This window comes from Hypanus sabinus, chromosome 24, assembly GCF_030144855.1.
Source record: "Hypanus sabinus isolate sHypSab1 chromosome 24, sHypSab1.hap1, whole genome shotgun sequence".
NCBI classification, from domain to species: domain Eukaryota; kingdom Metazoa; phylum Chordata; class Chondrichthyes; order Myliobatiformes; family Dasyatidae; genus Hypanus; species Hypanus sabinus.
This window is the reverse complement of record NC_082729.1, coordinates 28,538,068-28,552,567: the sequence shown is the minus strand read 5'-3', so window position 1 is coordinate 28,552,567 and position 14,500 is coordinate 28,538,068. Positions and strand designations below refer to the sequence as shown.

Here is a 14,500-nt window from a genome sequence, read left to right as displayed (position 1 = left end):
TGTCAGTCCCCCCTCTCGGCCCCACCCCCAGTGTGACACTCCCTCCTCTCGGCCCCTCCCCCCGTGTGACACTACCTCCTCTCGGCCCCTCCCCCAGTGTGACACTCCCTCCTCTCGGCCCCTCCCCCAGAGTGGCACTCCCTCCTCTCGGCCCCTCTCCCCCAGTGTGGCACTCCCTCCTCTCGGCCCTCCCCCAGTGTGACACTCCCTCCTCTCGGCCCCTCCCCCAGTGTGACACTCCCTCCTCTCGGCCCCTCCCCCAGTGTGGCACTCCCTCCTCTCGGCCCCTCTCCCCCAGTGTGGCACTCCCTCCTCTCGGCCCTTCCCCAGTGTGGTACTCCCCCCTCTCGGCCCCTCCCCCAGTGTGGCACTCCCTCCTCGGCCCCTCCCCCAGTGTGACACTCCCCCCTCTCGGCCCCTCCCCCAGTGTGACACTCCCTCCTCTCGGCCCCTCCCCCAGTGTAACACTCCCTCCTCTCGGCCCCTCTCCCAGTGTGACACTCCGTTCTCTCGGCCCCTCCCCCAGTGTGGTACTCCCCCCTCTCGGCCCCTCCCCCAGTGTGACACTCCCTCCTCTCGGCCCCTCCCCCAGTGTGGCACTCCCTCCTCTCGGCCCCTCTCCCAGTGTGGCACTCCCTCCTCTCGGCCCCTCCCCCAGTGTAACACTCCCTCCTCTCGGCCCCTCCCCCAGTGTGGCACTCCCTCCTCTCGGCCTCTCCCCCAGTGTGGTACTCCTTCCTCTCGGCCCCTCCCCCAGTGTGGCACTCCCTCCTCTCGGCCCCTCCCCCAGCGTGGTACTACCTCCTCACGGCCCCTCCCCCAGTGTGGTACTACCTCCTCTCGGCCCCTCCCCCAGTGTGTCACCCCCCCTCTCGGCCCCTCTCCCAGTGTGGCACTCCCTCCTCTCGGCCCCTCCCCCAGTGTGTCACTCCCCCCTCTCGGCCCCTCCCCCAGTGTGTCACCCCCCCCTCTCGGCCCCTCTCCCAGTGTGGCACTCCCTCCTCTCGGCCCCTCTCCCAGTGTGGCACTCCCCCCTCTCGGCCCCTCCCCCAGTGTGGTACTCCCCCCTCTCGGCCCCTCCCCCAGTGTGGCACTCCCCTCCTCCCGGCCCCTCCCCCAGTGTGGCACTCCCCCCTCTCGGCCCCTCTCCCAGTGTGGCACTACCCCCTCTCGGCCCCTCCCCCAGTGTGACACTCCCTTCTCTCGGCCCCTCCCCCAGTGTGGCACTCCCTCCTCTCGGCCCCTCCCCCAGTGTGACACTCCCTCCTCTCGGCCCCTCCCCCAGTGTGACACTCCCTCCTCTCGGCCCCTCCCCCAGTGTGACACTCCCTCCTCTCGGCCCCTCCACCAGTGTGTCAGACCCCCCTTTCGGCCCCTCCCCCAGTGTGACACTCCCTCCTCTCGGCCCCTCCCCCAGTGTGGTACTCCCTCCTCTCGGCCCCTCCCCCAGTGTGGCACTCCCTCCTCTCGGCCCCTCCCCCAGTGTCGCACTCCCTCCTCTCGGCCCCTCCCCCAGTGTAGCACTCCCTCCTCTCGGCCTCTCCCCCAGTGTGGTACTCCTTCCTCTCGGCCCCTCCCCCAGTGTGGCACTCCCTCCTCTCGGCCCCTCCCCCAGCGTGGTACTACCTCCTCACGGCCCCTCCCCCAGTGTGGTACTACCTCCTCTCGGCCCCTCCCCCAGTGTGTCACCCCCCCTCTCGGCCCCTCTCCCAGTGTGGCACTCCCTCCTCTCGGCCCCTCCCCCAGTGTGTCACCCCCCCCTCTCGGCCCCTCCCCCAGTGTGTCACCCCCCCCCTCTCGGCCCCTCTCCCAGTGTGGCACTCCCTCCTCTCGGCCCCTCTCCCAGTGTGGCACTCCCCCCTCTCGGCCCTCCCCCAGTGTGGTACTCCCCCCTCTCGGCCCCTCCCCCAGTGTGGCACTCCCTCCTCTCGGCCCCTCCCCCAGTGTGGCACTCCCCCCTCTCGGCCCCTCTCCAGTGTGGCACTACCCCCTCTCGGCCCCTCCCCCAGTGTGACACTCCCTCCTCTCGGCCCCTCCCCCAGTGTGGCACTCCCCCTCTCGGCCCCTCTCCCAGTGTGACACTCCCTCCTCTCGGCCCCTCCCCCAGTGTGGCACTCCCTCCTCTCGGCCCCTCCCCCAGTGTGGCACTCCCTCCTCTCGGCCCCTCCCCCAGTGTGGCACTCCCCCCTCTCGGGCCCCTCTCCAGTGTGACACTCCCTCCTCTCGGCCCCTCCCCAGTGTGACACTCCCTCCTCTCGGCCCCTCCCCCAGTGTGGTACTCCCTCCTCTCGGCCCCTCCCCCAGTGTGACACTCCCTCCTCTCGGCCCCTCCCCCAGTGTGACACTCCCTCCTCTCGTCCCCTCCCCCAGTGTGGCACTACCCCCTCTCGGCCCCTCCCCCAGTGTGACACTCCCTCCTCTCGGCCCCCCCCCAGTGTGGCACTCCCCCTCTCGGCCCCTCTCCCAGTGTGACACTCCCTCCTCTCGGCCCCTCCCCCAGTGTGGCACTCCCTCCTCTCGGCCCCTCCCCCAGTGTGGCACTCCCTCCTCTCGGCCCCTCCCCCAGTGTGGCACTCCCCCTCTCGCCCCTCTCCCAGTGTGACACTCCCTCCTCTCGGCCCCTTCCCCCAGTGTGACACTCCCTCCTCTCGGCCCCTCCCCCAGTGTGGTACTCCCCTCCTCTCGGCCCCTCCCCCAGTGTGACACTCCCTCCTCTCGGCCCCTCCCCCAGTGTGGCACTCCCCTCCTCTCGCCCTCCCCCAGTGTGGCACTCCCTCCTCTCGGCCCTCCCCCAGTGTGGCACTCCCTCCTCTCGGCCCCTCCCCCAGTGTGGCACTCCCTCCTCTCGGCACTCCCCCAGTGTGGCACTCCCTCCTCTCGGCCCTCCCCCAGTGTGGCACTCCCTCCTCTCGGCCCCTCCCCCAGTGTAACACTCCCTCCTCTCGGCCCCTCCCCCAGTGTAACACTCCCTCCTCTCGGCCCCTCCCCCAGTGTGACACTCCCTCCTCTCGGCCCCTCCCCCAGTGTAACACTCCCTCCTCTCGGCCCCTCTCCCAGTGTGACACTCCGTTCTCTCGGCCCCTCCCCCAGTGTGGTACTCCCCCCTCTCGGCCCTCCCCCAGTGTGACACTCCCTCCTCTCGGCCCCTCCCCCAGTGTGGCACTCCCTCCTCTCGGCCCCTCTCCCAGTGTGGCACTCCCTCCTCTCGGCCCCTCCCCCAGTGTAACACTCCCTCCTCTCGGCCCCTCCCCCAGTGTGGCACTCCCTCCTCTCGGCCCCTCCCCCAGTGTGACACTCCCTCCTCTCGGCCCCTCCCCCAGTGTGACACTCCCTCCTCTCGGCCCCTCCCCCAGTGTAACACTCCCTCCTCTCGGCCCCTCCCCCAGTGTGGCACTCCCTCCTCTCGGCCCCTCCCCCAGTGTGGTACTCCCTCCTCTCGGCCCCTCCCTCCTTTCGGCCCCTCCCCCAGTGTGACACTCCCTCCTCTCGGCCCCTCCCCCAGAGTGGCACTCCCTCCTCTCGGCCCCTCTCCCCCAGTGTGGCACTCCCTCCTCTCGGCCCCTCCCCCAGTGTGACACTCCCTCCTCTCGGCCCCTCCCCCAGTGTGACACTCCCTCCTCTCGGCCCCTCCCCCAGTGTGGCACTCCCTCCTCTCGGCCCCTCTCCCCCAGTGTGGCACTCCCTCCTCTCGGCCCTTCCCAGTGTGGTACTCCCCCCTCTCGGCCCCTCCCCCAGTGTGGCACTCCCTCCTCGGCCCCTCCCCCAGTGTAACACTCCCTCCTCTCGGCCCCTCTCCCAGTGTGACACTCCGTTCTCTCGGCCCCTCCCCCAGTGTGGTACTCCCCCCTCTCGGCCCCTCCCCCAGTGTGACACTCCCTCCTCTCGGCCCCTCCCCCAGTGTGGCACTCCCTCCTCTCGGCCCCTCTCCCAGTGTGGCACTCCCTCCTCTCGGCCCCTCCCCCAGTGTAACACTCCCTCCTCTCGGCCCCTCCCCCAGTGTGGCACTCCCTCCTCTCGGCCCCTCCCCCAGTGTGGCACTCCCTCCTCTCGGCCCCTCCCCCAGTGTGGCACTACCCCCTCTCGGCCCCCTCCCCAGTGTGGTACTCCCTCCTCTCGGCCCCTCCCCCAGTGTGGCACTCCCTCCTCTCGGCCCCTCTCCCAGTGTGGTACTCCCTCCTCTCGGCCCCTCCCCCAGTGTGACACTCCCTCTCTCGCCCTCTCCCCCAGTGTGACACTCCCTCCTCTCGGACCCTCCCCCAGTGTGGCACCCTCCTCGGCCCCTCCCCCAGTGTGTCAGTCCCCCCTCTCGGCCCCACCCCCAGTGTGACACTCCCTCCTCTCGGCCCCTCCCCCCGTGTGACACTACCTCCTCTCGGCCCCTCCCCCAGTGTGACACTCCCTCCTCTCGGCCCCTCCCCCAGAGTGGCACTCCTCCTCTCGGCCCCTCTCCCCAGTGTGGCACTCCCTCCTCTCGGCCCCTCCCCCAGTGTGACACTCCCTCCTCTCGGCCCCTCCCCCAGTGTGACACTCCCTCCTCTCGGCCCCTCCCCCAGTGTGGCACTCCCTCCTCTCGGCCCCCTCTCCCCCAGTGTGGCACTCCTCCTCTCGGCCCTTCCCCAGTGTGGTACTCCCCCCTCTCGGCCCCTCCCCCAGTGTGGCACTCCCTCCTCGGCCCCTCCCCCAGTGTGACACTCCCCCCTCTCGGCCCCTCCCCCAGTGTGACACTCCCTCCTCTCGGCCCCTCCCCCAGTGTAACACTCCCTCCTCTCGGCCCCTCTCCCAGTGTGACACTCCGTTCTCTCGGCCCCTCCCCCAGTGTGGTACTCCCCCCTCTCGGCCCCTCCCCCAGTGTGACACTCCCTCCTCTCGGCCCCTCCCCCAGTGTGGCACTCCCTCCTCTCGGCCCCTCTCCCAGTGTGGCACTCCCTCCTCTCGGCCCCTCCCCAGTGTAACACTCCCTCCTCTCGGCCCCTCCCCCAGTGTGGCACTCCCTCCTCTCGGCCCCTCCCCCAGTGTGACACTCCCTCCTCTCGGCCCCTCCCCCAGTGTGACACTCCCTCCTCTCGGCCCCTCCCCCAGTGTGACACTCCCTCCTCTCGGCCCCTCCACCAGTGTGTCAGACCCCCCTTTCGGCCCCTCCCCCAGTGTGACACTCCCTCCTCTCGGCCCCTCCCCCAGTGTGGTACTCCCTCCTCTCGGCCCTCCCCCAGTGTGGCACTCCCTCCTCTCGGCCCCTCCCCCAGTGTCGCACTCCCTCCTCTCGGCCCCTCCCCCAGCGTGGTACTACCTCCTCACGGCCCCTCCCCCAGTGTGGTACTACCTCCTCTCGGCCCCTCCCCCAGTGTGTCACCCCCCCCTCTCGGCCCCTCTCCCAGTGTGGCACTCCCTCCTCTCGGCCCCTCCCCCAGTGTGTCACCCCCCCCTCTCGGCCCCTCCCCCAGTGTGTCACCCCCCCCTCTCGGCCCCTCTCCCAGTGTGGCACTCCCTCCTCTCGGCCCTCTCCCAGTGTGGCACTCCCCCCTCTCGGCCCCTCCCCCAGTGTGGTACTCCCCCCTCTCGGCCCCTCCCCCAGTGTGGCACTCCCTCCTCTCGGCCCCTCCCCCAGTGTGGCACTCCCCCCTCTCGGCCCCTCTCCCAGTGTGGCACTACCCCCTCTCGGCCCCTCCCCCAGTGTGACACTCCCTTCTCTCGGCCCCTCCCCCAGTGTGACACTCCCTTCTCTCGGCCCCTCCCCCAGTGTGACACTCCCTCCTCTCGGCCCCTCCCCCAGTGTGACACTCCCTCCTCTCGGCCCCTCCCCCAGTGTGACACTCCCTCCTCTCGGCCCCTCCCCAGTGTGACACTCCCTCCTCTCGGCCCCTCCACCAGTGTGTCAGACCCCCCTTTCGGCCCCTCCCCCAGTGTGACACTCCCTCCTCTCGGCCCTCCCCCAGTGTGGTACTCCCTCCTCTCGGCCCCTCCCCCAGTGTGGCACTCCCTCCTCTCGGCCCCTCCCCCAGTGTCGCACTCCCTCCTCTCGGCCCCTCCCCCAGTGTAGCACTCCCTCCTCTCGGCCTCTCCCCCAGTGTGGTACTCCTTCCTCTCGGCCCCTCCCCCAGTGTGGCACTCCCCTCCTCTCGGCCCCTCCCCCAGCGTGGTACTACCTCCTCACGGCCCCTCCCCCAGTGTGGTACTACCTCCTCTCGGCCCCTCCCCCAGTGTGTCACCCCCCCTCTCGGCCCCTCTCCCAGTGTGGCACTCCCTCCTCTCGGCCCCTCCCCCAGTGTGTCACCCCCCCCCCCTCGGCCCCTCCCCCAGTGTGTCACCCCCCCCTCTCGGCCCCTCTCCCAGTGTGGCACTCCCTCCTCTCGGCCCCTCTCCCAGTGTGGCACTCCCCCCTCTCGGCCCCTCCCCCAGTGTGGTACTCCCCCCTCTCGGCCCCTCCCCCAGTGTGGCACTCCCTCCTCTCGGCCCCTCCCCCAGTGTGGCACTCCCCCCTCTCGGCCCCTCTCCCAGTGTGGCACTACCCCCTCTCGGCCCCTCCCCCAGTGTGACACTCCCTCCTCTCGGCCCCTCCCCCAGTGTGGCACTCCCCCTCTCGGCCCCTCTCCCAGTGTGACACTCCCTCCTCTCGGCCCCTCCCCCAGTGTGGCACTCCCTCCTCTCGGCCCCTCCCCCAGTGTGGCACTCCCTCCTCTCGGCCCCTCCCCCAGTGTGGCACTCCCCCTCTCGGCCCCTCTCCCAGTGTGACACTCCCTCCTCTCGGCCCTCCCCCAGTGTGACACTCCCTCCTCTCGGCCCCTCCCCCAGTGTGGTACTCCCTCCTCTCGGCCCCTCCCCCAGTGTGACACTCCCTCCTCTCGGCCCCTCCCCCAGTGTGGCACTCCCTCCTCTCGGCCCTCCCCCAGTGTGGCACTCCCTCCTCTCGGCCCTCCCCCAGTGTGGCACTCCCTCCTCTCGGCCCCTCCCCCAGTGTGGTACTCCCTCCTCTCGGCCCCTCCCTCCTTTCGGCCCCTCTCCCAGTGTGGTACTCCCTCCTCTCGGCCCCTCCCCCAGTGTGACACTCCCCCCTCTCGGCCTCTCCCCAGTGTGGTACTCCCTCCTCTCGGCCCCTCCCCCAGTGTGGTACTCCCTCCTCTCGGCCCCTCTCCCAGTGTGACACTCCCTCGGCCCCTCCCCCAGTGTGGCACTCCCTCCTCTCGGCCCCTCCCCCAGTGTGGCACTCCCTCCTCTCGCCCCTCCCCCATTGTGGCACTACCTCCTCTCGGCCCCTCTCCCAGTGTGACACTCCCTCCTCTCGGCCCCTCTCCCAGTGTGGCACTCCCTCCTCTCGGCCCCTCCCCCAGTGTGACACTCCCTCCTCTCGGCCCCTCTCCCAGTGTGGTACTCCCCCCTCTCGGCCCCTCCCCCAGTGTGACACTCCCTCCTTTCGGCCCCTCCCCCAGTGTGGTACTCCCTCCTCTCGGCCCCTCTCCCAGTGTGACACTCCCTCGGCCCCTCCCCCAGTGTGGCACTCCCTCCTCTCGGCCCCTCCCCCAGTGTGGCACTCCCTCCTCTCGGCCCCTCCCCCATTGTGGCACTACCTCCTCTCGGCCCCTCTCCCAGTGTGACACTACCCCCTCTCGGCCCCTCCCCCAGTGTGGCACTCCCCCCTCTCGGCCCCTCTCCCAGTGTGACACTCCCTCCTCTCGGCCCCTCTCCCAGTGTGACACTACCCCCTCTCGGCCCCTCCCCCAGTGTGGCACTCCCTCCTCTCGGCCCCTCTCCCAGTGTGACACTCCCTCCTCTCGGCCCCTCTCCCAGTGTGACACTCCCTCGGCCCCCTCCCCCAGTGTGGCACTCCCTCCTCTCGGCCCTCCCCCAGTGTGGTACTCCCTCCTCTCGGCCCCTCTCCCAGTGTGGTACTCCATCCTCTCGGCCCCTCTCCCAGTGTGGTACTCCCCCCTCTCGGCCCCTCCCCCAGTGTGGCACTCCCCCCTCTCGGCCCCTCCCCCAGTGTGGCACTCCCACCTCTCGGCCCCTCCCCCAGTGTGGCACTCCCTCCTCTCGGCCCCTCCCCCAGTGTGGCACTCCCTCCTCTCGGCCCCTCCCCCAGTGTGACACTCCCTCCTCTCGGCCCCTCCCCCAGTGTGGCACTCCCTCCTCTCGGCCCCTCCCCCAGTGTGGCCCTCCCTCCTCTCGGCCCCTCCCCCAGTGTGACACTCCCTCCTCAGCCCCTCCCCCAGTGTGGCACTCCCTCCTCTCGGCCCCTCCCCCAGTGTGGTACTCCCTCCTCTCGGCCCCTCCCCCAGTGTGACACTCCCCCCTCTCGGCCCCTCCCCCAGTGTGACACTCCCTCCTCTCGGCCCCTCCCCCAGTGTAACACTCCCTCCTCTCGGCCCCTCTCCCAGTGTGACACTCCGTTCTCTCGGCCCCTCCCCCAGTGTGGTACTCCCCCCTCTCGGCCCCTCCCCCAGTGTGACACTCCCTCCTCTCGGCCCCTCCCCCAGTGTGGCACTCCCTCCTCTCGGCCCCTCTCCCAGTGTGGCACTCCCCTCCTCTCGGCCCCTCCCCCAGTGTAACACTCCCTCCTCTCGGCCCTCCCCCAGTGTGGCACTCCCTCCTCTCGGCCCCTCCCCCAGTGTGGCACTCCCTCCTCTCGGCCCCTCCCCCAGTGTGGCACTACCCCCTCTCGGCCCCTCCCCCAGTGTGGTACTCCCTCCTCTCGGCCCCTCCCCCAGTGTGGCACTCCCTCCTCTCGGCCCCTCTCCCAGTGTGGTACTCCCTCCTCTCGGCCCCTCCCCCAGTGTGACACTCCCTCTCTCGCCCTCTCCCCCAGTGTGACACTCCCTCCTCTCGGACCCTCCCCCAGTGTGGCACCCTCCTCGGCCCCTCCCCCAGTGTGTCAGTCCCCCCTCTCGGCCCCTCCCCCTGTGTGGTACTCCCTCCTCTCGGCCCCTCTCCCCCAGTGTGGCACTCCCTCCTCTCTGCCCTTCCCCAGTGTGGTACTCCCTTCTCTCGGCCCCTCCCCCAGTGTGGCACTCCCTCCTCTCGGCCCCTCCCCCAGTGTGACACTCCCTCCTCTCGGCCCCTCCCCCAGCGTGGTACTACCTCCTCACGGCCCCTCCCCCAGTGTGGTACTACCTCCTCTCGGCCCCTCCCCCAGTGTGTCACCCCCCCTCTCGGCCCCTCTCCCAGTGTGGCACTCCCTCCTCTCGGCCCCTCCCCCAGTGTGTCACCCCCCCCTCTCGGCCCCTCCCCCAGTGTGTCACCCCCCCCTCTCGGCCCCTCTCCCAGTGTGGCACTCCCTCCTCTCGGCCCCTCTCCCAGTGTGGCACTCCCTCCTCTCGGCCCCTCCCCCAGTGTGGCACTCCCTCCTCTCGGCCCCTCCCCCAGTGTGACACTCCCTCCTCTCGGCCCCTCTCCCAGTGTGGCACTCCCTCCTCTCGGCCCCTCCCCCCAGTGTGGCACTCCCCCCTCTCGCCCCTCCCCCAGTGTGGCACTCCCTCCTCTCGGCCCCTCCCCCAGTGTCGTATTCCCTCCTCTCAGCCCCTTCCAGTGAGGTGCTTTGTCCTCACGCCCCCCCCAGCCATCACCCAGTCTTGCCAAACCCTCTGTTCCCCCTTCCCTCTGCTCGCCACATTCCTGGACCGATCCTCCCCTCGCCACCCTCCTCTTTCTGCCCCTGCTCTCCTTACCGCCCTCTTCTCTCCAGTCCCTCTCCTTGCCACCCCTTTCCTCACTTGCCCATCCCTCCCCCTCCTCCTGGTTGCCTCTCCCACACTGACCCTGCCTTCTCTCGAGCAGCAGCCCCCCTCCGCTGACCTGATGATCCGCGACGTTCAGCTCCGACATGCCGGAAGGTACAGCTGCCGAGCCGAGACCCCGGCCGATTCCGCCTCGGACGCCAGCCAGCTCCTGGTGCGGGGTGAGCTCCTCCTTTGGGGCAGGGTGGGGCACCCCACTGGGGAAGGGCAGGCACTGGCAGAGGGTGGTATTCTGACTGGAGGGCAATGGCGTTCCAGAGGGATCAGTGGGTCTCAGCACTTAACAGGCTCTTCGGATCTGCACTCGGAATACAGCGGGCAGTTCTGGTTGCCCCGGAAGGGTGTGGAGTCTTTGGAGAGGGTGCATTGGAGTGGAGTGGAGTGCGTTGGAGTGAATGGACTCGAAGGCAAGACTGGACAGGCTTGGGTTGTTTTGTCTGGAGCAGACAAGTCTGAGGGGAGATCTGACAGAGGCTTATAGGATTCTGAGAGGCATTAACAGGGTCGACAGCCAGCATCTTTCTGCCCAGGGTCAAAATGTCGAATACAAGAGGACGTGCTTGGTTATTTTAGACAGTCAGTCTTTTTCAAGAATCAGGCGTCTAATTTATTAATCACATTGAAATATGGAGTGCGACGTGCTGTCTGCATTAACGACCAATGTGCCTTGGGTGTGCTGAGGGGCAGCCCGCCAGGGTCCAGCGCCAACACAGCCTCCTCGTAACGCTCAGCAGAACACAAGTGACCAAACAACATCAAAACGAGCCCTTTCCTCCCCTCCCCCATGGAGCCTCCACCCTCCAGCAGACTCAGAGTCAGGATCATAAACACTGGGCCTTCGACTGCCCCACAGGACTTGCAGAGATTCACAGACTCAGGGCTCCGGCCTTCGGGCCTCAAGTCTCAGACACCTGATTCGACCTCTGGGCCTCGATTCGCCGATCACTGAACACTCGGCCTTGAATTCTGGAACTCCTATCCCCCTGGAACTCTGCCTCGGGAACCGGCCTCCAACTTGCTGAGCTGAAAGGGCCCTCGCCTACTCTCTGCAGTCCGCTGGTCTTTGATTGAGGAGCGGAGACCTGTATTGAGGCCTGACCTCTAATTCCCCCCTAAAACCCTAACCTGACCCCTAACTCCCTTGTCTCCAAAACCATCTTTATGAGCCTATCGCTTGTTAATTATCAGCCATGTCGTGGTGACGTGGGTGATCATGGTGTTTCCATGACCATGATTGTTCTTGGGAAATTTTTCTACAGAAGTGGTTTGCAATTGCCTTCTTCTGGGCAGTGTCTTTACTTAATATGGGTGACCGGCCATTATCAACACTCTTCGGAGATTATCTGCCTGGTGTCAGTTATCACATAACCAGGACTTGTGATATGATCCCTGCTCCCACGGCTTCACGTGACCCTGATCGGGGGGCTAAGCAGGGGCTACACCTTGCCCGAGGGTGACCTGCAGGCTCGCGAAGGGAAGGAGCTCCTTACACCTCCTTTGGTAGAGACGTATCTCCACCCCGACACCCTTATGGACCTATAGACAATGAAAAATCGCTAAATCTGTCTGTGACTCAGTGGAGGCTGCAGCTCATGGTTGGAATGTCTAATACCAGAAGCATCTGCATGGACAATGTGGAGAGTCAAAGACTTTTTCCCCAGGGTGAAAAACATCAAACTGAGGTTTAGAATGAAGGTGGGGTGGGAGAAGTTTATGAATTATTGACAGGGGCATATTTTATTTTATGCAGAGTGGTGGGTGTCTGGAACGGGTTTCCTGGACTGGTGCTGGAGACGGATTCAATAGAGGCTGTTAGACAGACAAATGAATAAACAGGGATTTGAAATCAACAGAGATGGGATTGGCATTGCAGTCAGTATGGAGATGGTGGGCTGAAGGGCCTGCTCCAGTGTTGTTCCTGCATGTGATCTGAGGGTTGGGAGGGTGGAGTGAAGTAGGTTTCTCCTCGGATGGATGGGTCTGGGGGAGAGGGCCAGCAGTGGGCACTGATCCTCCCTCTCATCCTCTCTGCCCTCAGGTCCGCCGGGAACACCCGGCGTTGTGATTGTGGAGGAGGTATCAGCCAGCAGCGCCACGCTATCCTGGGGCAGAGCACAGGATAACCACAGCCCCATCACCCACTACAGCGTGCAGGCCCGCACCCCCTTCTCACTGGGCTGGCAGACGCTGAGGACTGGTAACCGCATGTGGGACCACGCTTCCCCACCAGACACACTCTCTCGTTCAACCCCGCTAACTCCACCCTCCCCTCCAACCCCGCTAACTCCACCCTCCCCTCCAACCCCGCTAACTCCACCCTCCCCTCCAACCCCGCTAACTCCACCCACCCCTCCAACCCCGCTAACTCCACCCTCCCCTCCAACCCCGCTAACTCCACCCTCCCCTCCAACCCCGCTAACTCCACCCTCCCCTCCAACCCCGCTAACTCCACCCTCCCCTCTAACCCCGCTAACTCCACCCTCCCCTCCAACCCCGCTAACTCCACCCTCCCCTCCAACCCCGCTAACTCCACCCTCCCCTCCAACCCCGCTAACTCCACCCTCCCCTCCAACCCCGCTAACTCCACCCTCCCCTCCAACCCCGCTAACTCCACCCTCCCCTCTAACCCCGCTAACTCCACCCTCCCCTCTAACCCCGCTAACACCACCCTCCCCTCTAACCCCGGTAACTCCACCCTCCCCTCTAACCCCGCTAACTTCACCCTCCCCTCCAACCCCGCTAACTCCACCCTCCCCTCCAACCCCGCTAACTCCACCCACCCCTCTAACCCCGCTAACTCCACCCTCCCCTCCAACCCCGCTAACTCCACCCACACCTCCAACCCCGCTAACTCCACCCTCCCCTCCAACCCCGCTAACTCCACTCTCCCCTCCAACCCCGCTAACTCCACCCTCCCCTCTAACCCCGCTAACACCACCCTCCCCACTAACCACACAAACTCCACCCTCCCCTCTAACCCCGCTAACTCCACTCTCCCCTCCAACCCCGCTAACTCCACCCTCCCCTCCAACCCCGCTAACTCCACCCTCCCCTCTAACCCCGCTAACTCAACCCTCCCCTCCAACCCCGCTAACTCCACCCTCCCCTCCAACCCAGCTAACTCCACCCTCCCCTCCAACCCTGCTAACTCCACCCACCCCTCTAACCCCGCTAACTCCACCCTCCCCTCCAACCCCGCTAACTCCACCCTCCCCTCCAACCCCGCTAAATCCTCCCTCACCTCCAACCCCGCTAACTCCACCCTCCCCTCTAACCCCGCTAACTCCACTCTCCCCTCCAACCCCGCTAACTCCACCCTCCCCTCCAACCACGCTAACTCCACCCTCCCCTCTAACCCCGCTAACTCCACTCTCCCCTCCAACCCCGCTAACTCCACCCTCCCCTCTAACCCCGCTAACTCAACCCTCCCCTCCAACCCCGCTAACTCCACCCTCCCCTCCAACCCTGCTAACTCCACCCTCCCCTCCAACCCCGCTAACTCCGCCCTCCCCTCCAACCCCGCTAACTCCACCCTCCCCTCCAACCCCGCTAACTCCACCCACCCCTCTAACCCTGCTAACTCCACCCTCCCCTCCAACCCCGCTAACTCCACCCTCCCATCCAACCCCGCTAACTCCACCCTCCCCTCCAACCCCGCTAACTCCACCCACCCCTCCAACCCCGCTAACTCCACCCTCCCCTCTAATCCTGCTAACTCCACCCTCCCCTCCAACCCCGCTAACTCCACCCTCTCCTCCAACCCCGCTAACTCCACCCTCCCCTCCAACCCCGCTAACTCCACCCTCCCCTCTAACCCCGCTAACTCCACCCTCCCCTCCAACCCCGCTAACTCCACCCTCCCCTCCAACCCCGCTAACTCCACCCTCCCCTCTAACCCCGCTAACTCCACCCTCCCCTCCAACCCCGCTAACTCCACCCTCCCCTCCAACCCCGCTAACTCCACCCTCCCCTCCAACCCAGCTAACTCCACCCTTCCCTCCAACCCCGCTAACTCCACCCTCCCCTCTAACCCCGCTAACTCCACCCTTCCCTCTAACCCCTCTAACTCCACCCTCCCCTCCAACCCCGCTAACTCCACCCTCCCCTCCAACCCTGCTAACTCCACCCTTCCCTCCAACCCCGCTAACTCCACCCTCCCCTCTAACCCTGCTAACTCCACCCTCCCCTCCAAATCCACTAACTCCACCCTCCCCTCCAACCCCGCTAACTCCACCCTCCCCTCTAACCCCGCTAACTCCACCCAACCCTCCAACCCCGCTAACTCCACCCTCCCCTCCAACCCCGCTAACTCCACCCTCCCCTCCAACCCTGCTAATTCCACCCTCCCCTCCACTATTCCACCCTCCCCTTCAACCCTGCAAACTCCACCCTCCAATAACCTCACTAACTTCACCCCACCCTCCATTCCAATCCCACCAACTCCAACCCTGCTAACTCCACCCTCCACTCCAAATCTACTATACTGCCCTCCCCTTCAACCCCACTAACTCCACATTTCACTCTAATCTCTCTAACCTCACCCTCCACTCCAACCCCAATCCCATCAATTCCACCCTCCACTCCAACCCCGCTAACTCCTCCCTCACCCCATCATCCACCCTGCCCAACCCCTTCAAACCCTCTAACCCACAATCTCCCAAACCCTGCCCAACCCCTTCAAACCCTCTAACCCACAATCTCCCGAGCCCTGCCCATCCCCTTCAAACCCTCTAACCCACAATCTCCCAAACCCTGCCCATCCCCTTCAAACCCTC

General features: G+C 66.5%; 1 protein-coding gene across 1 annotated transcript in view; it reads left to right on the top strand.

Moving 5' to 3' along the window:
- Positions 1-14,500, top strand: part of LOC132380592 (contactin-5-like) — a 166,904-nt gene that overhangs the window by 121,190 nt on the left and 31,214 nt on the right. The window contains 2 exon segments of the mRNA XM_059949513.1: positions 9,766-9,886; positions 11,764-11,922. Coding sequence (XP_059805496.1) covers positions 9,766-9,886; positions 11,764-11,922 — 280 coding nt within the window.